The sequence below is a fragment of the Camelus dromedarius genome, chromosome 18 (genome assembly GCF_036321535.1).
Source record: "Camelus dromedarius isolate mCamDro1 chromosome 18, mCamDro1.pat, whole genome shotgun sequence".
NCBI classification, from domain to species: domain Eukaryota; kingdom Metazoa; phylum Chordata; class Mammalia; order Artiodactyla; family Camelidae; genus Camelus; species Camelus dromedarius.
The window spans coordinates 27,667,383-27,689,355 of NC_087453.1; the positions used below are offsets into that span (position 1 = coordinate 27,667,383).

Sequence of the window (21,973 nt, forward strand, 5' to 3'; positions counted from 1 at the left end):
AGTGTACAGTGACTGAGAATTCACTGTCTCAAAGAAGGCTCATTGAGTAAGTATATCATGATGACTAAGATTGCTTTCCAAGAAAATTTAGGGATTCCAAAAAATACAGCAATATACCAAAGGCCGAAGACAATAATAAATATAAAAACGTGATTCAAAAAATTGTATGTATGTGACTCAGAATGCTTTTAACATTATTTTCTAAGTTGCTCATTTGCAAATGAGAGCTGTCTTGGATCATGGTCTCCAAACAGACCCATTACAAATGGCTGTATGTAAGAGATTTATAGAGCCAGGGTTTCCAGGAGACAAGAGTGGGAGAGTTGGGGAAACAGGATGGTGAAGGGGAAGAAGCCAACCCAGGGTTTAGGAGGGAAGCATGCAGACACTGGGGAGTGGTGTCCAGCCAGTAAAGGGGACCAGAAAGGATCCGGGTGGACATCAACAGAGTTTGCTGCAACAGCTTTATTAAAATTTCCTGGTAACTGGGAATTGACCCTGGATTTAGTGAACTTTTTCAATTGTATAAAGTTCTTAACGTGAACACCTGGCTTTATTATGTGTCCTTGCATTGGTGTTGAAGTTGATCAAAAGGAGTTTACTTCTGGTGAATTTACAGCACACAGGCAGGACCTTGGGGAATGAGTTGTTCATTGACTCAGTGAGTAAGTCTTCTTCTAGGGACAATTTGTTAAGCCTGATACTCCCCATCAGACATGTCCAGTCCTTGTCCCTACAGATCAGCACAGGAAGAAGCTTAGTTGGATTCCTTCTGTTATTGGAAAACAGAAAGTGATCTTAAGAAACCAGTCCTCTTTGAAAAAAAAAAAAAAAGACATGTTATTGCATACTTGTCAAATTCAAATATCTCATTTTAAAAGCTAAACTCCTTGCATATTCAGGATGTCATGTGAAATTAAAAGGTCATCAAAATCCTGGAATTGGTGCTTTTCCACCATCCCCTAATTCTGGTATATTGTGTTTCCATTTTTGTTTGTTTCAAGATATTTTTGATCTTCCCTTTTGATTTCTTTTTTGATCCATTGGTTGTTCAAGAGTGTGTTAAGTTCCATGAATTACAGATTTAAAAAAAGCCTTAGAATGTCCTTGATGAAGCAGTAAAAAAATTTCTTAAATTTAAAAAAAAAAAAATCTTGTGGTTGCCAGAACACAGGGAGAGGCATGGCAGGATAAATGCAAATCTTTGGGCAGAAACATTTGTGATAATGTGTTGGCGTGAATAACTGAAGGAGAAACATGAAACTCTCTGGGTTGATATTACAAAGTGGCTACCAGGAAAGGCAGGGATAAATGCCGTTTTTGTAGACTTCAGAAAATTGGGGAGTCACCAGACACGCCATGATTGTGTAAGTCAAAAGAAAAGGGAATACATTTGTTGCCAGCCCAGGTGTCTCATGCACCGGGTTGAATCACAACATCTGGAAATAAGCCACGCATCTTTAGAACCTCTCCTGGGCTTTGTCCAAGTTCTAGGGCGACAGTGAGGAAATCACTGCTTTAATCTATAGTGATATGGATGCTACTGACAAACCCAGTAGTCTAGGAGGGTGTAGCTCAGTGGTAGAGGACACGCTTAGCATGCAGGAGGTCATGGCTTCAATCCCCAGCACCTCCATCAAATAAATAAAGGATAAAAATAAATAAGTAAATTAACCAAATTACCTTCCCCCCCAAAAAAATAAATAAAAATAAACACAGTAGTCTGAAGAAGACTTTTTTCAAGTAGTCTTATTATCAGTTCTCTCATTGCATTTAAGACTCCTATGCAATTATTTTTTAGAGGGGTCTAGGCAGCTTGTCCAGTGTCCTGCAGAGTGTCCTGCAACCAGTCCTACCCCTGGTGAATAGCCTTCTCCATAATATTTAATATAGCTGTTGTCTCCATTTAGTATCTAGGACAGAGGCTCTCAAACTTCAGATGGTATCTGAATCACACCAACGTTTAATTCAAATGCAAGTTGCTGGGTCCTACCGTGATGGTTCTGATTCTGTAGGTCTGGGGTGGGACCTGAGCATTTGCATTTTCACATATTCCAAGGTGACGCTGATGCTGATCCTATGGGTCTGGGGACCACGTTTTGAAAATTACTGGTCTAGGGAAATGAGAGCATGTAAGTCATAGAAGCAGATAAGTGGTGTGCTCAACCATTGTAGCGAGGTAAGATGAAGAGACTAGAAGCGGCTTGCACTCCCAGATAGAAACACCTGGCTGGCTGTCCAGCCACAGAGAAATAAGTGAACAACATTTCAGATGATTTAAGGGGAAAATTTGGCTACGTTTAAATTACCTGGACTTTTCGAGTGGAAACAGCTTGTTTGCCCGGTTAATCTGTATTAGTTTCATATTTCTTTTCAAGAGACCTTTTTATGGAGATTGGATTTTATGCTCACTCACAATATCCACAGATAGTTTTCAGCATTTATGAAACTATTCACAAAGTGATAGATGCCGCTTCTAGTTAATCTGATTAGCCTGAAATCAGGGCTTTGGCTGAGCACACGCATAATAGAAAATTGTGACAATGCAATCTTTATCACCGTAATAACAATTAAAAACACTCTGAGTCTCTAACAGTTGCACTATCATTATTTGTCTATAAAAATGCCACGGATCTCTCCACGAGACGTCTGTTAATAAATACAAACTAAGAGAATAAGACATGTTGGTCATAAACTTCCATTATATTCCTAATTTTATCTTTAGAATATATATAGAGAGAATAAATATATATATATTTACCATGTTGATTATAGAGCCTTGCTCCTCAGTTTTTAATAATAACCAAATAAATTTAAAATAAACCTAGTTACTATCCTTTTAAACTTCCCCAGTTTTTCATTCAACATTTTAAAAAAACGGCTAAAAGGCATTTCCTGATATAATATGCTCTAGACCTTTTCTTCCCACAGTCTAAGATGAGTGAAGTTATGCATGCGTCAAGTTTAAACATATATGCTGTTAAAATTTAAGTTTGATTAATTTTATGTTTTAAAAGCTTTGGTGCCATGGATATCATTTGATGTTCAGCTGCATTAACTTTTCAACTTAAGCTTTTTATTATTAGATGAATATATAAAAATGTTTTCAGGGAGCTGAAGAAGGGGGAAATTTGGCCATTGCATAACCAGGAGCTAAACGATCTGGTTATCTCCAAAGAAAAAATGAACTAGATATTTGCCAGTAGACTTCACAGTGCCTTATTTTGCCTCCCATCCTCTTGAAACTAGTGTTGCATTCTGTTTATCATCGTATTTTTTCTTGTGCATGAACAAAGACGGGTTCTTTTTGTATTTGTGTTACTCAGTTAATATTCCTGCTATTTTATCAATACTGAAAAATAACTCTTTAGTAAAGAAAATAGGTCAGGGGGTGGAATATGGATTCTTTTCTTAGCCTGGACTCACTGTCAGTGATTTTGTGCAATTGATACAGTTTATCTCTGGGACTCAGTTTCCGCATCTGCAGTCCCCTCCAGTTTCAAAAGTCTTTGGTTCCACTAGAGTAATTGTTTCCTGTTGGACATATTTTAAAAAGTGTGTAGTCATTTTTTTTTAGCTGGAGAGAGTGCCAAGGTATGTAAGTTCATTTACATTTTAATTAAATGCTTTAGAATGTGGAAACAGTGGGGGTAGTGTATTAGGTATCTATTGCTGCATAAAAAAATTACACAAACTTTGGAGCTTAAAATAGCACATATTTATTATCTCTCAGTTTCAAGTGGATCAGGGTCTCACCTGCTAAAGGTCTCACAAGATGTACTAAAGTATCTGCTGGGCTGTGTTCTCATCCGGAGCTGAAGTCCTCTTCTAAGCTCATTCGCGTTGTTGCCACAATTCAGTTCTTTGTCCCCAGGGGACCGTGTCCCTTAGCTCTTAGAGGACTTCCCCTTTCAGACAAAATACCCAACATAGCCAGCGGGTTAACATCTCTGCTGCTTTGAGTCTCTCACTGCTAAATCTCTTTTGAAAGACACACCCATGATTCCTCTCTCTCTTTTTTTTTTTTTTTTTGAGTAAAGATAGATTTATTTAAAGAGATACAAACTTCATAAGAGTGTAGGCTGTTTCAAAAGGCAAGAGAAAGACCACGAGGTTGGGGGTTGGGTGCTCAAGTTAAAGTAAAAGTAGGTACACACTCCATAGACAGAGTGCGTGCTGTCTCTGAAGACAGAGGCCACCCATGATTTCTCTCTTTTAGTTAAATTTACGTCATCTGTTTAGGGACTGTAATTACACCTGCAATATCCCTTCACATTTGCTGTATGAGGGAACATAACTGTGGGAGGAATAGCCCATCACACTTGCCATATCCCGTTGGTCAGTAGCAATTTGCAGGTCCTGACCCCACTCAACGGGAGGGGATTGCGCAAAGGTGTGGATGTCAGGGACAGAAGTCATGGTGCCTAGCTTGAAATTTTGCTTAGGTAGGCAAACTTTTCAACTTTTTCAACATCTTTTTTTAAGCTGCAACTTTATTTGGAGCTGGAGAATTCTCCTTATGTAAAGTTAATGGTTTTAAATACTTCAGGACAAACTATTCAGAAAGCAACTTTTTATTTCAGAAGAGTCTTGGTTAGGTGGGTTTCTCTCCACCTATCTTCTTTTTATGAATGTTGCCTTTATAAATATATTTGCCCATGTAATCAGATCTATTTTTTTGTCTCCAGAATTTTATTTTTTGGTGGTTTTCTATTTATTTATTAATTTTTAATTGAAGTATAGTTGATTTACAATGTTGTGTTAGTTTCATGTGTACAGCAAAGTGATTCAATTACACACATACATATATATATTCTTTTTCAGATTCTTTTCCATTACAGTTTATTACAAGATATTGAATATAGTTCCCTGTGCTATGCAGTAGGACCTAGTTGTTTATCTATTTTACAGACAGTACTGTGTATATGTTAATCCCAAACTCTTAATTTATCCCTTCCCCCACCCCTTTCCACTTTGGTAACCAGAGTTTGTTTTCTATGTCTGTGAGTCTATTTCTGGTTTGTAAATAAGTTTGTTTGTATTTTTTTTAGATTCCACATATAAGTGATATACAATATTTGTCTTTGTCTGACTGACTTCACTTAATATGATCATCTCTGAGTTCATCCATGTTGCTACAGGTGGCATTATTTCATTCTTTTTTATTTGACTGAGTTTCATTCTATTATATATATAATATATCACATCTTCTTTATCCATTCTTCTGTCGATGGATGTTTAGGTTTGCTTAGGCAGGCAAAAAGTTGAGATTTGTGATGCAGTCGTGTAACTGACCAACAGTTGTCATTTAAAGTCTCCATTAGTCTTCTCATCCGCAAAATGGAGGAATGTAATACCCCTGTTACAGTGGAGCTGCAAGACTAGTGAGATAACACGAACAAATTAACTCTTGGCACATCGCTGGCAGATAGTTGGTTCTCTATTGTTAATTATGATGAATGATTATTGCTACTTTATGATTACTATTGCTATTGTTAGTATTAATTATATTACTGGTCTTTGCCTCCTTTAGTGATAGGGACCTTTTATCTCATTACAATAATTCTTCAGTTTTTTTTATTGGCTCAAAACTATGTAGATACTTACAACTCATAACACATGAACTAGCTCATTGTTTTTCCTCCATTTCAAATATTCATTTTATTTTGCATTTAACTGTGACACTAAAAGTTAAATCAGTTTCCTCTAGAAGTTGTCTCTCTTGTTGTGGTCTCAAGGTTTTATGAAATATCTCTAGAGTGCTAGATTTCCGATCACTTTTTGTGTGTTTGCATTCTGTGCTTTTCTTCTAGATGCTTTACCTATTACCTATTTGTGGCTTTTATACTGGGATCTTTCCCCTTCACTTGGAATGAGAAATATTGCAAGCATAAGAGTTTATATGTATGCAGTATTCTTTGCTTGCTAAGTGGAGATCTCAGTTTACTGTCTCAGTTGACTTAACAGCAGCTCACTGCGGAAGGTATTGCTGGCATTGGCGTCTCTGTTTGACAGATGATGATTTGAAGCACAGGCATCTGTAGTAATTGGTTTAATAATGCATAGATTACAAGTGATAATTCCAAAAGATACCCTAAGGGTTCTGCCTTCTAGTTCTGTGAGACTTGCGCTATATTAAAACTAGGATTTTGTAAGTAAAGGCATCGAGATGTATCATTTTTCTTTTTTCTCAGGTGTGCGTGGTAATGATGACCTGGGCACCTCATTTCCAGGGCTGTTTCCTCCACCGAGGCTCCATTGCAGACTCTAGGGAAAAAAAAGACAAAAATCGAGTTGAAGGACAAAGAAAATAAGAGACTAGGTGACAGAGAGTGGCAGGGATTTTTTTTTTTTTTTGAGAGGTAGACTAAACAGATTTTCACTCCCTCAGAAGTGGAATAAAGTTAAGGAACAAAGAGTTATGTCTGCTTTATCTGCTTCTCTTCAAATTAAAACGCTTCATTGAATGACTCTGAAGTTGTTTTATTTAAACACTGGACATTTTCGGGATGTTTGGCAATCAATAAAACATATTAATGTCTTCTGCTTTTGGTAAGTCAGGGTTGAACAACTTAATGAATATACCCCGTGGGGAGGTATACCTAATCACCCCCTGCACCCAGCCATTAATATCGTCCCTGGGTAATGTTGATGACCATAATTGCTGCTCTGATTATACATTGTGGGAACTTGAAGTACGCTGTTATATGGGGTGACTAATGGAATTTGGTGACAATGCACAGAAATTGGTATTCTGGAAGAGGGTTGAGTTTTAAATTGTATTCTTTCCTGAGTTTGCAGTGCATTTCATGGCTCATCTGCTGCACAGTGTGTCGGTGGCTGACGGATTGCAATCTTTCTGCTGAATAGTAAACATCAGAGACAATTTGGTCTTCCTTTGGCTTGCCTGTCTCACTCAGTTTTCTCTCCACTCAAAGTATCAAAAATAAATCCTTGATTACCGTTAATTCACTTTTGTCCATTCTCATGTAGGGAGAGGTGCCAACCCTTCAGTGGATATATCGGGGGTCCTAGGAAAATGTGGTCTCTGTGCTTCCAGTGGCCATTGTGAGCCTTGGGAGTAAAAGGGGTCTGGTAGCTCATTCTTCTGTTACTGGTCCCAGGAGTCCACAGGCCTTGGGCACCCCAGTCCCCTTTGCATTGTTGGTTGGGCTTAGAGGCAAGAGAGAACACGTTTCCTTGTTTTGCTTTTCTAAACATCTCTAATGTTATAAAGTATAACACAGAGGTTATAGGTTGTAGCATTTTCAGCAAAACTAAAACTGTTTCAATGATTGCTTGAATTTCTGAACAGAGGCATTTATTCTGCAGAGTAAAATTTAATGCTAAGGACACATTAGAATAGGAGTTAATGGCATTTATCATTCAATATTTTTTCTTCAATAAATCAAATGTGAGCCTAGACTGTTCACCATCAGGCAGCCTTTTGCATTCAGTAGGCATAACATTTTTATTTATAAAGAAATGACAGTTTTAAATTCTTCATACAACATAATCTAACCTATATGTAGTGTATCAATGCACGTTTGCCTAAAAAGCCTGATAAGAGCAACCCTATGAATCAGTATATCTCAGTGCTTTTCAGAGGACGGTCCATGGACCAGCAGCAGCAGTGTCACCTGAGAGCTTGTTAGGGATGCAGATTCTCAGGCTTGTCCCAGTTCTGCTCAACCAGAGACTCTGACGGGTGGTGCTCAGCCAAATGGTGCCTTAACGAGTGTTCTAGGTGACTCTAATGCAGGCTTTGAGAAGCGCTGGTATAGAAGGTATTATCAGACCCTTCTCACAGATGATAAAACTGATGCTCAAATGATTCGAACATATGACTAGTTAATTTTCAAGCCCTTACCCAAACCCAGGTTTTCTTCTTAAAAATCACGTGGCCTCCATCTCTGAAGGAAAAGAGTAAAGGAATAGTGACTTCCATAAACCTGGAAAACAGTGGGTCTTAAATGAACTGAGAAAAGGACCATTTCACTGTTTTCTAATCGTGAAAGTGGGTTGTTAAAACTATTAACACAAGAAAATTAACCTAGAAAAAGTTTTAATGACACAAGTACCATTTCTGTGGTCCTGTGCATTGGGTTCCTCATTTTCTTTTTAGTGGAAGAGAAATTAAGATGTAGTTAAATCCCAAAGAGGGGGCTGTTGCTTGTTAATAGAAGTGGGAGATGCTGTTTTAGTCATGGCTTTCCAGCCAAATGAGTCCATGGGCAGATTTCCACCTGGCTCTTGCCCATGCCACATTACCCCCGTCCATGGTGCCCTGCGGCGGTTTTCCTGCACGCACGATTTTACACGCGCTCGAGAGAGGCTTCTCAGTTGCCGTGTTAGGAGGGTGCATCCCTAGGGCAGGTGGCATTAACTGTCCCTCTGCGATTTGGGAAATGAACGTTTCCTCTTGAGCTGAAAGTGGAAAACCGCGTTCATTATCTGTAATGTTAGAGTCTGTATGTGATGCCTGCTGGGGTCTAGTTCTTTGTGAGCTCAATTCTGGCTGTGTGTGTAAAAACAAGTAAGTAAAGTTTAAGTCTATTGTTTATTCAACTGGGGGAGGGATTACCTTGAATAGAAAATGTTGTTATAAAATTAGGTAAGTGTAATGTGTGCGGATGTGTGATTTTTTTGTTCTACATCTACATGAAACGTCATGCAACATTTATGGAAAAGTACATCAAACATAAGTGTCAGTGTTTCATGAATAGTTATAAAGAGGATCTGCAAGTAACCACTATTAAGTCGGCAAGTGACTGAAAGTTCTCCATGCACTTCTGCTGTGTGTCCAGAGTGATGTGTTTTCTGCAGACACCTCCTGCCTCTGGGCATTTGCATCTGCTGTTTCCTCTCCCTGGAACCCTCCCCTCCAAACACACGGAAGTATAAGGCTGGCAAACTCCCTCTCATCCTTGTGTCTTGGCTACAGAGGTGCCATAGCCCTTTGCAGCCCACGTCTGCAGTGCACTTTGAATTGTCTCCCAGCGAGTGTGGTGATTGGCTTTGTGTGTGAGCTTCTCTTTGTATTTTTCGGTATCATTCCTCAGTACCTAGCCTGTACCTGACACCTTGCGGCATTCAATAAATAATGCTCGAGTGAATTAATGACTGGCATTTCCACTCGAATAAACCCCCCAGCCAGCATCTCCAAAATGCACTATCGTTTTGCCTGAATTTCTAGGTCCCAGCAAGGAAGACAAAGCTGTTTGTGCCTCCTCTCTTCTCTGTAGTTAATTCTACCTCTGAATCATCACTCTCACCTTTATTCCTAAAATCTCTGCCTTCATTTGGCCTCCTGTCTCTCAGCGCTCTGCTCGGTTCTGGTCTTCTAGACTAAGCTTCTTCAAGCTTGCTTGTCTTCCTGTTTCTCCTCTTCCAAGAACCATTTTGGCTGCCATTGCCATGGAGATGAAGAAACCTGGTCCAGATTCTCCACCTCCTCGCCTCTGGCTCTTTGTATGCATTTGCCCAAGTGACACCTTGAGTCCAGCAGTTGATACCCTCACAAGGTGACCTTCAATGTCGTGGGTGGTGTGACCTTCGGGGAACCGTGCTACCAGTCACTCTGTTCCGCAAGGTCCTTGCTGGCCTGCTGCCCAGCACATCCCAGGGTTTGGGAAGATTTCCTCAGAATCACATACAATAGGGGATGGGCTAAGGAATTTACTAAAAAGAGGGAAAGCAAACTTTTGGGGCCAGGGGGAACAACGGAAGAGAAGGTACTGTTTTCTGTCCTCCCTTTGGCCCATAGAGAGGTGCGGGGCCCAGTTTCCGGTCAGACCTGCTGGGTGATTTGCAGCCCATTGGAGAGACTTCATCTCCTCTGTGACCCTGACCGTCCTGCAATCATGAGATCAACCTTCGGCTCAGGAAAATCATCAGACCATTTTTCACCAAAGATTTGGAGTTTGAAGGAATTTTTTGGGAACCCTGGGTGCTAGTCCTTGCAGATGTTGGGGCCTGTGAGAAACTACAGCCACTCCTGCCCAGAAGGTCGGGGAGCGGCTGAACTGGGATGCAGTGCCTCCTGCTGGGAGAAGAGGCTCAGGTGCCTGCATCCATAAAAAAGAATAACCTGGCTCTAGAAAGCAGGCTGGATGGCTGGAGTCGCTTTAAGATGACTCGACTCATTGCACCACAGTCCCATCTGGCTGGTGATAGGGTCCACTGTGTAATTTGGTGACATGCATGTCACAAACTTCGTGGCTCTATGTCCTTACCCGGATTTCTCAGGGTTTCCATTCTGTCACCCAAATTTCTTTCTGGTGTCATCCTGTGTGACTTTTCTTCATATGTTGTGTGCCCCAGCGATGGAATTCTGAGTATTTCCCATGCCCATGTGAACCCCCTTCCCTACAGCCACTGTGCCTTCTCTGCGCCCTCCCTCATTGCAGGCTGTGTCCTTATCCCCCTTCTCCTCCACACCTGCCGCCCATGCACTGTTCTCCTGCTCCGAGCATCTTAGTAAGGACCATGACTACCTCAAGCTTCTGCCCAAACCTCTGGTCCTTTCTTGTCTTAAGATTTGCTCATGTTGTGTCCTCCAGCTGGGTGAACCCCCTACTCCCGTACGTCTCTTACCCGTGCACCATGACTCCTCCACGGACTCTTTTCTGAACCTCTAGGGGAAAAATTATCTTTTCTCTGTTGATCCCCCATAGCAGTTAACTTTTTTTTTAATTGAAGTATAGTTGACTTACAATGTTGTGTTAATTTCTTGTGTACAGCATAGTGATTTGTTTATACATATATATGCACACACATACATATATACACACACACATTTCTTTTCATGTTCTTTTTCATTATAGGCTATTAGAAGGTATTGAATATAGTTCCTTGTGCTGTACAGTAGGACTTTGTTGTTTATCTATTTTATATATAGTAGTTAGTATCCACAAATCCCAAACTCCCAATTTATCCCTCCACCCACCTGGTAACCATAAGTTTGTTTTCTATGTCTGTGAGTCTGTCTCTGTTTTGTAAATAAGATCATTTGTGTCCTTTTTTGTTTTTCTTTTTAGATTCCACATAGAAGTGTTATCATATGGTCTTTTTCTTTCTCTTTCTGGCTTACTTCACTTAATAGGACAATCTCCAGGCCCATCCATGTTGCTGTAGGTGGCGTTATGTTATTCTTTTTTATGGCTGAGTAATATTCCAGTGTATATGTGTGTGTGTGTGTGTGTGTGTGTGTGTGTGTGTGTGTGTGTATACTATGACTTCTTTATCCAGTCATCTGTAGCTAACTTTACAACTGGCATGAACACACTCTCCTTTGTCTTATGAACATTTCTTCACTCTCCTGTTTGCTAGCAAGTTCATCCAGAGAAGCTGCCATATGTGTCTGGTACCCTAGAGGAACCTGCCTGTTATAGGCATTCAATAATATATCATGAATAAATGAAAAGATTAAGGCATAAGGTATGTATGTAAAAGTCTAGGGGTAGGATTAGGGGAGGCAGATGCATCTCTTTACCTGGGCCAAGTGAGCTGACTGTGCTGTGAGCTGACAGAAGTGTCTTCTTCCCCTTTCCCCCCTAAGCCCCACCCCCCTCACATATCCTCGCCTACACTCAGAGTGACTCTCAGGATTATTTTTCAACACGGAAACAGGAAGGCCTGATTCATCCTGACTTAGGAATGGTCTGTAGGATAGACTGGGGTCCCAAACCACACATGCTATACTTTCAAAATGTTTTATATATATTATAAAACATTAAACTGAGAATTAGCTGTTAGCTATCTTTTTGTTTCCATTTCAACTCAATTGTTAAGCAGTGCATGTAAAAGAAAAATTATCCCAACCACAGAGCAGTTTCTTCAGGCAAGTCTCAAGATAATAGTATTTTTTTTCAAGGGATGTCAATGATGGAAAGCAAAGAGAAGAGATCTGTGTGGATGCTTAACGGTTTCGCATGTTTGCCTTCCAGGAGACGGAGCTGTTAGACCTCAGCCTTGTCAAAGATGCCAGATGTGGGAAACACGCCAAGGCTCCCAAGGTAGGAAGTGGGGCATTGTGCACACACCAGATGCTGCCTTGATTACTGAGCTGTGCCATGGTCTCAATTAGTTGCCCCAGTTAAAAAATTTCTCTGTTATAGATGTTGTAAAACACAATGAAACAGCCAGTCCTTCCAGAAACCGGTATACCCCAAACACTTCTGTTTTGTTAAAAGATGGAAATAATGAACAAATATAAAGGCAGTTGGACACAGGGTTTGCTTCATGCCCTCTAAGCTTATTTTTTTGTTTGATAAAAAAAATAACAATGCCAACGTTACTCGGTAATTTTAAATAGTTAAAATGTGCTTGATAGTATTTGAAAAATTCCTTAAGCCTCGTAAGCATACATGGACTAACCTTTTAGATAAACAAGATCCTTTAGTTCAAATGCTTTGGGATTGGAATCATTCCATCCATGAAGCCAGAGGGTGTCAAATCTTCTTTCTGCAAATGTTCCCAGGGAACACCAGCTAGCTTTGGGTTCAGTTACGTGGACTGTCAATTCGCTTGGGTTGGAAGAACTTACCAAAGAAATATTCAAAGCAGTGTTTGAAGTCTAATTAGTTTTTGAAGATCATTTTAAAAGGTTGAATAAAGTACACACATACATTTTTAAAATTTAGAACACTTGGTAGCATATAGTAGCAAGATGTGTTGGCTTGCCATCATAGTTGGAAACTATGCTTCATTGTATTTAGTACTTTAAAGACTTTTTTGGTAGCACAGAGAAACTATTGGCAAATAAGGAAGTACAGGAGCCTCCTTCCATAATTGATATAAAACTAGATTTTCTATTTGCATATCTACCTGCAACTTCTGTTTATTCCTTAAAAGTCAAAACACTTTCTTTGATATCAGAAATGATCTGTTACTGTGGAGATACAGGAAGAAAGAAGTCACCTGGCCTGATTATTCTTCAGATACCTGAGAGTGCAATAGTGGCCGGCAAACTTTGTCACAGAGCAAACACCCAAATGCTACTTTCATTGTTGAAAGGGTTAAACGATCTACAGGGAAATGTGGAAAATGAAAAGAAAGGAATATCAGAATTATTTTCAAGAAGGGTCTCACTTGAAAACCGTCTGTTATTTACATTCATTTCTTGGTAATTCAGTGGAATTTCAATAGTTTGGTCCTTCAATTTTGTATCAAGCGTATCATCATGAATGCTTTGTTGATGATTCAAAGGTGTTCAACTTTCAGGGTAGAAAAGGATATTTTTTTTCTCCTCCCAACCACATTGAAGCCATGTTTCGTGTAAGCCTGTTAGTTCTAAGAATTGTATGGATAACAGCTATAAAATGTGTCTTTTAATGCAAGTTTACTGGTCTAACGTGAAGTTGCATTGTCAATACTGATTAAAGACAGTTGCTCACAGGCTGTCAGACCGTCTTTGTCTCCTGGCTTCGGGAGTCCTGGTCAGTTCCTCTGTCACGACTCCTTTCCTGCAGTCTACTGCCTGCTTATCTGCTAAGTGTTTCATTTATGAACACGGTTTGATAAATATCTGTTGAATGATGGGAAATGAGCAGAACCAGGGTGTGTACTCTGCTCAGCTGATAAAACACTATGAGATCCTCAAATGCTTCTTTGGAGGATGGATCTCAACACTCAGAGTACTCTGGCTTTTACTGATTTTTTTCCACCAAAGTTTGGTTTCTCCGTGGATTCTCCATGTTCTTGGCTTTCTTTACTTCCTATTCCCTGCCGGCGTCCAAGAACCTCAATCTCCTTTATTATTTTCAAAGTCAGGTTCTGTTGCATGTTACCTGTGTGAACTTCCTGACACTAAGACTTCTTCCTCTTTGACTCAGTAGTCATGGTGATGGTAATGATGGTGATGATGATGATGGTGATGATGGTGATGATGGTGATGATGATGATGGTGATGATGATGATGATGGTGATGATGATGGTGATGATGATGATGATGGTGATGGTGATGATGATGATGGTGATGATGATGATGATGATGATGATGATGATGATGATGATGATGACGACAACAACAACAACAAATGAACAACTACTCCATACCATTGCTGTAAGGGTTAATTGTACAGTTCATTGGCGAAGCTTTAGCAGAAGAGTTCCCAAATTTAAGTGTTCATAGTGTCGACTGAAATCAATGCACAGCCTAAAAGCTGAGAGTTATGTTTTATTTGGTGGACACTTCTGTGGATTTGAGCCCCTTCTAGCCCAGGATGACAGCCTCCCAGATCGCTCTGAAGGGCTGCTCCAAAGAGGTAGGGGAGGAGCCAGGATATATAGGAGTCTTACAACAAAGACCAGGGAGTCAGAACAGAAAAGATTACTGTCAAAGAAAACCAGGCATCTCGAGTTAAAGAATGAAGCACTTTCCTATGGATGGGAAGGAGCAAATATCTGGGCTGATTGAAATCACCCGTTGGACAAGGACCTGTCTGTCTAGGGCCAGTGTCCTGTCCTGTCCTTTCACATTCTGAGTCTCCCCCGAGAGGGCGCCACTGAGGGTGGCTGCAGAGGCTCAGCTGCTGGCTTGTCTGCACCCTGACCTCACTGTGGGGAGTGGTGGCAGCAGTGTCTGATGACTTGATGGCTTCAGCATCCTTTGTTTACTTATGCGGTTTGCACTGTTTTTCATTCGCAATAGAATTACCTGGAGAGCTTTACAAAATGCTGATCCTTGCTTTCTACTCCCAGAGACTCTAGTGGTACAAGAATCTAATTGATCTCTGTGTGCTGTGGACATAGGGGTTTTGACAAGTAAATTTGCCACAGAATTTGAACACCACTGCCTTAACTTACCACGGCTGTATAAGAAGCACTCGCTAAATGGTAGTCACTGTTGTTGGCATTATCATTATTTTTGTGTTTATTATTATTAAAATTTCATGTCAGATCTGTGGGAAGTCAGGTTCATTTCACTCAATTTGGAGAAGTTTCTGTTCTCAAGAGAGATTGGAGCAGGGGCTTGGCTGGAAGGGGCTTCATGGATTGACAGGCAAGAAGAAAGTAAATATTAATATCAATTTAAAAAGCTTTAAGTTGCAAAAGAAAATTCCAGCTTGAACTGGATAAATAAAAAGATAATTTACTTAAAATGATTGAAATGTGTTAAAGGAGTCAGTGGGATTTCTGAGTTTTGGGTGAAGTCTCATTCAGCCACTCAAAAAAAAAAATGTCCCCAGGGAATTGGTGCCTCTTCCTTTCACCAAACTGGCTTCCAAGGTGGCAGAAGGGATTCCTTTTCCATCCTCAGGGTCCCTGGGGCGACCGTCTCTGCCTCCCATCCCCGGCAGCTCCAGACCTCCCACATTGTAGCAGCTCTATGTGGCAGGGACCAAAAGAGATTCTAGTTTCCTCCAGAGTATTCCAGAATGACCTCAGCATAACCATCTCCTAGAAAGAGGTGTACGGCCCGGAAGAGGAAAACGAGATATAAGGGAAGGGGAGGGGAGCATTGTATTGGCTAGAACAGAAGCAGCAGGACCGAGAGTGGAGGATGACAAAGTGCAAAGAGACCAGGACGGAGTGAGAAAAAGCTTGGGAACTCAGGACAAGAAGGCGACGGAACATGAAGACAGATTGGGTGGAAGTCTTCCTGCAGGGATTTAGACACCGTAAAGGAAGAGCAGACACGTGTGGAGCAGATCCGATTTATCAAGATACCCAGGCACCCCGCAAATATTTATCTGTGTATTCAGATTATTTTTGTTTTTCACAGCACCTCATAAAAACTCACGATCTAAGGTGAAGATGAATTGGTTTCCCTGCCTGCTGTGATTTGAAGTAACATTTATAGGCAATAGAAGCGCTTCTATGTGTTGCCCTGTTAATGAATTTTAAATGTCGATTTCCAACGCAATGCCTACAATTTCACATCCGCTTTTCTGTACGTAGCTTTTGTTCAAGTTAACAGTTTTGAAATTTCTCACTGGAGAGAAATTGGGAGATCTTTATCCAAGTGTAAAAACTAGGATAAAAAAAAAAAAATCTGATCCTTTGAGATCTAAATGTATTTATGTTTCCTTTCTTCCTCCCTGCCTCATTCATGAGGCACGTGGGAAGAGCAAGATGCCGTGTTATAAACATCTTGTCTGTGCTGTATGCACCTACTTTCTGGATCTTCATTTCAAACAGATCTGTGCTGTAAAAAAAAAACTGTTTATCACTGTGGATCCTGACCTGTTCGTGGTGCAGGATTAACAAAATGAAAGAGGCCTGACTAGCATGAAAAATATCAGTGTCTTATCCAGAGCAAGTCGTTTTGTGAAACTTTTTTCACATATGTGAGTGTATGTTCTGGAACACAACGTAAGATGTATTTTTTTTTTTTTTTTTTTTTTTTTTTACCATGGGCTATATCAGAAAGGTTTCAGAAATGCTGTGTAAAAGATAGTTTCTTTTTTTAATATTTATCTTCAGAATTCTTAGGAAGTATTCCATCCTTGGGAGTACTGAGAAGTATATGGGACTAGAAAAGTGGAGATGGGGGTTTGGGTGCCAGGTCTGCTATTAACGAGCTTAAGGAAGGTCTTCTTTCTATCTGTGCTTCTATTTCCTCATCTATGAAATGGGTGTGGGGAGAACACCTGATATGAGCTGTGTTAAGCTCTGTAAACTCTTGATTTCAACTTTTAAGGGAAGTTCATCAAGCCAAGGCACTCCATCTTACAGATTATAAAACTCATGTCCAGCAAGTTTATGTATCCTAAAACTTATTACCTTGGTCATAGCAAACCAGATGAACTTAAAACAAAACAAAACAAAATAGTCAGGGCACATTCTAACCAAGGTAAGGTGTTACGCCAACAAAAAGAAAAGAAAGTAACAAAGAGGTCTGTGAAATTTTGCGTGTGGCTTTTTGAAAGCATTTCGAGAATTGCTTTGGACTCCAGGGGGAGCAAGTCCACAGTTCCAGAGGTTCTCCCAGGTTTTAGTACGAGAAGACTATGTGCTAAGTAACCGTATTCAGCTCTCCAAATGCATACAACAATATCACTGAAAAGTATTTCTCTGGTTGTACTTTCAAATTGTGTTTTGTGCAAAGAAAACGACTTCTCTTGCTTAACTGTTAGCCAGTTCCTTCTATCAGTAAAGGGTAGTGTATTTCAGATGTGTGATGTTACTTTGAGGACAGAAACATTGTAAATATCTGGGTTACAGTCAAATTCTAGGCGGTACTGGTATCCCCCGCTTTTCGAAATTTAGCTTTATACCACTTTGTTTTTACGTTAAGACCTACACTCATACCGTTTTAGCTAAATGCAACAAAATCTGGAGAGGATTTTCGGTTTTATGATAAAAGGCAAAAAGCAAAAATAACGTTCAGCACCTGTTTGCAGCAGACCCCTCATAGAGGCAGGGCGCACCCTGAATCTCGAGACGGGTGCTGCCAGGCACCTTCCCCGGGAACTGTCCTCAGCCTCTCAGCCTCCAGGCGCCAGAGCTCTGCATCGTGTCTGTGAGCATCTGTGCTTTATCTCGATGTGTTTTGTGCATCCCTTAGCGAGATGTGTCCTAAGGTAATTGCTTCTTCGCTTCATGCCATTTTGGCTTATGAGAAGTTTCACAGGAACCCTCTACTTTTCGGTGGCGGAGGAAACCTGTATGTAACATCACCACAGTCACGTAAGGTAGATTAGAGTAAAACTAAATTAAAAAAAACTGGTCAAGTTTTGTTTTCCTAATCCTTATATAAAAATGATGGCTTTTAAGATTCATTATTGATTTGACAAATGGACGTTGAGTGCCCATTTCTGCCAGGTAGGCACTGTTCTGAGCACTGGGAAAATAGCAACGAATAAAAAAGACAAACAACTCTGCTCTCATGTAACAGTCTTTTTAGGAGTGGGAACAGGTGGTGGTAGTAAACTGGCTTTCAAAAAAAAAAAAAAAAAAAACAAAGAGAGAGAGAGGAAGGAAGGAAGGCAATCCCTTTGTTGTGTTTCCTGGTTTCTTTGGGGTGAATGTCCTCAACCTGGTGGGTTTCAAACCACACCCTGACATCACTGAGAGCAGGAGAGCAATGTGTCCCACAATCGTTAGCCCTGTGAGCAGGCTCCCCCCAGCACCCCTCTGATGGGGGACACAGATGACAGAGAAGTCCCACTAAGACAAATCTTGCAGGACAGGAGACCGTAGACCATGAATGATAGAGATGCTTGCTGTTTTGTCGAGCCGTAGTGGAGTACACTCTCTTGACAAGATTAGGTCGTATAAGAATTGAGGGAAGGAGAAGCATTCCAGGCAGTGGACACAGCAAGAGCAAAGGCCCTGAGGTAGGAATAAGCTTGACATATTTGAGGACCAGCCAGGAGGCCAGGGTGGCTGCAGTGGACTGCAGGACAGAAAGGAAGAAGTCAGAGAGGTGTCTGGGGACCACATTTGGGCTTTGTAGGCTGTGCTCATGATTTTTGGCTTTTCCTCTGAGAGACAGGAGAAGGGATCTGAATGTTCTGAGCAGTTGAGTGGCAAAGGTCTGGGCTCACTTTTTAGAGCATTCCTGCGCACAGTGTTGAGAGTAGAACATAGAGGACAGAGGAGGGAGCAGCGAGACCAACTAAATGGCTGTTGGAAACATCCTGGGCAGTGTTGATGAGTTTGACCAAAACATGTAGAAAAACTCAGAATCTGATTATGTTTTAAAGGGGGAACCACAGGGCTTGTCAGTGCATTGGGTGTGAGGTACGAGGAGAAAAAGGGATTCAAGAACGACTCAGCGTTTTGAGCCGGGAAAGTGGGAGAAGTGAGTTGCCATGTCTGGAAAGGAGAAGGAAGAAGCATATGTAAACAGAAAAATTCCTTTTGGCTTTTGGATATTTAAAGTGTGACACGCCGGTTAGACTTCTTTCTACCTGATATCATATTTGGATGTACAGATCTGGAGGTCAGGGGAACTGTTGGCCATGGAGTTATTGATTATTTTAAAGCTCAAAGCCAAATGAGGTCTCCTAAGGAATGTAGGTATAAACGGAAGGTCTGGGGTTTAAATCCTGAACTCTCCAGCATTTAGACTCAGAGGGGATGAGGAGGAACCAGTAAAAGAGACTGAGACTGGTTTATTCCCCCAAAAGAATAGAAAGCAGGGACCTCAAAGATAAGTTGGGCACCAATGTCCTTGGTAGCGTTACTCACAATAGCCAAAAGGTGGAGACATCCCAAATGTCCATCAGTTGATGAAGGGATATACAGAATGTACTATTACATTCAATGGAATAGTATTCAGCCTTAAAAAGGAGTGAAATTTGAACATGGGCTATGACGTGAATAAACCATGAAGAAAGTGTGCTAATGAAGAAAGCCAGACACAAAAGGACAAAATAGTGTGTGATCCCACCTCTTTGAGGCCCCTAGAATAGAGCCAAAAGGAGAATGGCAGTTTCCAGGTGCTGAGGGGAGGGGCGATGAGGAGTTACTATTTAATGGATACAGTTTCAGTTCGAGAAGATGAAAAGTTCTGGAAATGAATGGTGGTAACATGGCGCAACTCAACAATGTAAATTTACTTAATGTCACTAAACTGTAACACTTGACAGTCATGCAAATGATCAATTTTACCAGAATTAAAAAAAAAAAAAAAAAAAAAGAAACTGTGTAGGAACAGCCAGTGAGGAGGGAGGAGAATCAGAAGAGAGCATATCCTGGATGCTTAAAAAAGTATTCCAGAGGAGAGAGTCTAGCTCAAGTGGTAGAGAGCATGCTTAGCATGCATGAGGCCCTGGGTTCAATCCCCAGTACCTCCCCTAAAAATAAATAAACCTAATTACCTCCTTCCCCCCAAAAAAAATTTTTTTTAAAGTATTTCAAGAAGGACAGAATTGTCATTTGGGTAGAATGGTAGAATTTCCTTCGAGACTTTTTTTTTTTCACTTTTGCAGACTTGTAATTTTACTGAAGATACCATTTTCTATACACTTTAAATGTTTTCCTGTGTCACCAGCATTCCCTGCTAATATTCAAAATAGACTACTTATTTAAGGGTTGTCAAATCTTAAGTAGCTCATTATAGATTCTGGATGTCAATGGATAAATCTCGTAATGAGCTGTTATTTGGATGTTACACAACAGTAGTTTCAATGAATCATCCATGAGGCCTGGAAGTTGAAATGAGTGCTCTATTTATTGTCCCCTTTTGATGATTCTAAGCTATTTCCCTGACTTTGTACAGATTTCACCATTGTGTGAAGCCGCAGTCATAAAATTTGATGTAGATATTTGAGGTTTTGGAAAGGATAAGAAACCCCTTTATATAACAAAATAAAGATTTCTCTCTTTTTCACTCAATTGCTAAGGAGATTTACCTTTGGCCCATAATCTTGGTTCCAACTATTTCTTAATGTACTTGACATGGTGCATTAGCTGTTTAGGGTTTTTTTAATTTTTGAGGGTTTTTTTTTTTTTTGTCATTTTGTTTCCATAAATATGTTTATTTATATCTTTACAAAATGGAGATAAGTAGGGCTAAAAATTCACAGAATTATCAATGTGTGTGTAATGGTTTTGACAGCCAGTCACATTATCTCCAGATGTAAATTATATGGCATAGTTCCTTTTTCATGTTCATTAAATTCCATAGATGTCAGTGGTTTCCTTGGAAACGAAAACCTTTATATAACTAGTCAGAGACTTGGTAGCAGAAATATCAGGATGCTGAGGAGGGTAAGGAAAGGTTCCCTTGGTAGATATTTGCCTTTAAAACTCTTTTGTCTTTTTCACCCACCCCTCAACCTCCTGGCCATTCAGTAGTGAACAAGGGAAGAGTTTTAAAGCTACCATTAAAGTATGGAGTATCTTCTCAAATGGTTAAAAGCTTTCTACTTTCTTTAAATAAGCAATCACAGAAAGGCTAAATCTTTTCTGGGATGTTGGTATAAATTCCCAAATTTGAGAAGGGGTTGGTATGTGTCTTAATAACAACTAAATTTGAGCATTTGAGCAATGCCTACGTTATTCAGTGTGTGTGTGTGTGTGTATATATATATATATATATATATATGGATATATATATATATATCCATGTGTAAAATACAGTAAACTGAACATGTGTGTGACTGACTAAAGATTTTTTTTTATTAATAATAGCTAGCATCTCTCTTAGTATCTACTGCCAAAGAGTTCAAAGGGCCCCTGAAGAACTGGGGAGAGAGAGGGGGTGGCCACCATTCTGTCACAGGCTAAGAGAGGGTGAAAGACATGGCAGTTAAGAGCATCGTCACTGTGGCCAGAGAGGACCCCCTCGCTGAAGACAGGACTAGTACCGTGAGTTAGCTAGACCTCAGGTCCTTCCAGAAGACTTGCTCCTATCTGGTGTGACTTCCATCAATAGCCAATCTGTTCTACGTGCAATGGTCCCGAGTTGCATTTTAGAAACATTTCTCGATTTTTAATTCTTTCAAATGCAATAATATGCCACCTTGTGGATATGTCTGATATTCATTTCTTAAGTTAACTCTGCACAGTGAACCGCTCCCCAAGCCAGGGTTATCAAAGTTTGGTTCTAATATAGAGAAATGAGAAACACTTGGGGAGTATTTAAAAGCTCCATGGCCAGGCCACTCCCAGATCAATGAAATCCAAATGTCTGCTGTGGGGCTCAAGCATCAAAATTTTCTTTAAATCTCCCAGGGATTCCTGGGTTTAACCAAGTCTATGAATTACCATTACTCTAAATGAAAAGAGTACCTATCATCTCAAACAGATGTTTCTCTTTTGAAATAAGGACTTGATGCAGTAAGGTACTGGGAACTTTCCTACGACATTCCCTTGTCAAGAGGACTGCTTTTCAGTCTAGTCTTCCTTCGTCTTGCCCAGCTAGACTTACCACAAGGACAAGTGTGCCTGGTGTCTGTGCAAGTGTCTCTAGCTGCCATAAGAAAGTACCAAAATGCTGAGCAGCTTAAACAACATTAATTTCTTTTCTCCTAATTCTGGAGGTGAGGAGTGTGAGGTCAGCTGTTGGCAGCCTTGG

The 21,973-nt window shown here is 40.3% G+C and overlaps 1 protein-coding gene across 7 annotated transcripts in view; it reads left to right on the forward strand.

Annotated features, from left to right (window-relative positions):
* The window catches only part of PLCB1 (phospholipase C beta 1), a 662,592-nt gene that overhangs the window by 205,960 nt on the left and 434,659 nt on the right, over positions 1 to 21,973 (forward strand). For all 7 annotated transcript variants that reach the window (XM_064475872.1, XM_031434233.2, XM_031434231.2 and 4 more), the window contains exon 3: positions 11,949 to 12,017. In XM_064475872.1, coding sequence (XP_064331942.1) covers positions 11,949 to 12,017 — 69 coding nt within the window. The remainder of the gene's footprint in view (positions 1 to 11,948; positions 12,018 to 21,973) is intronic.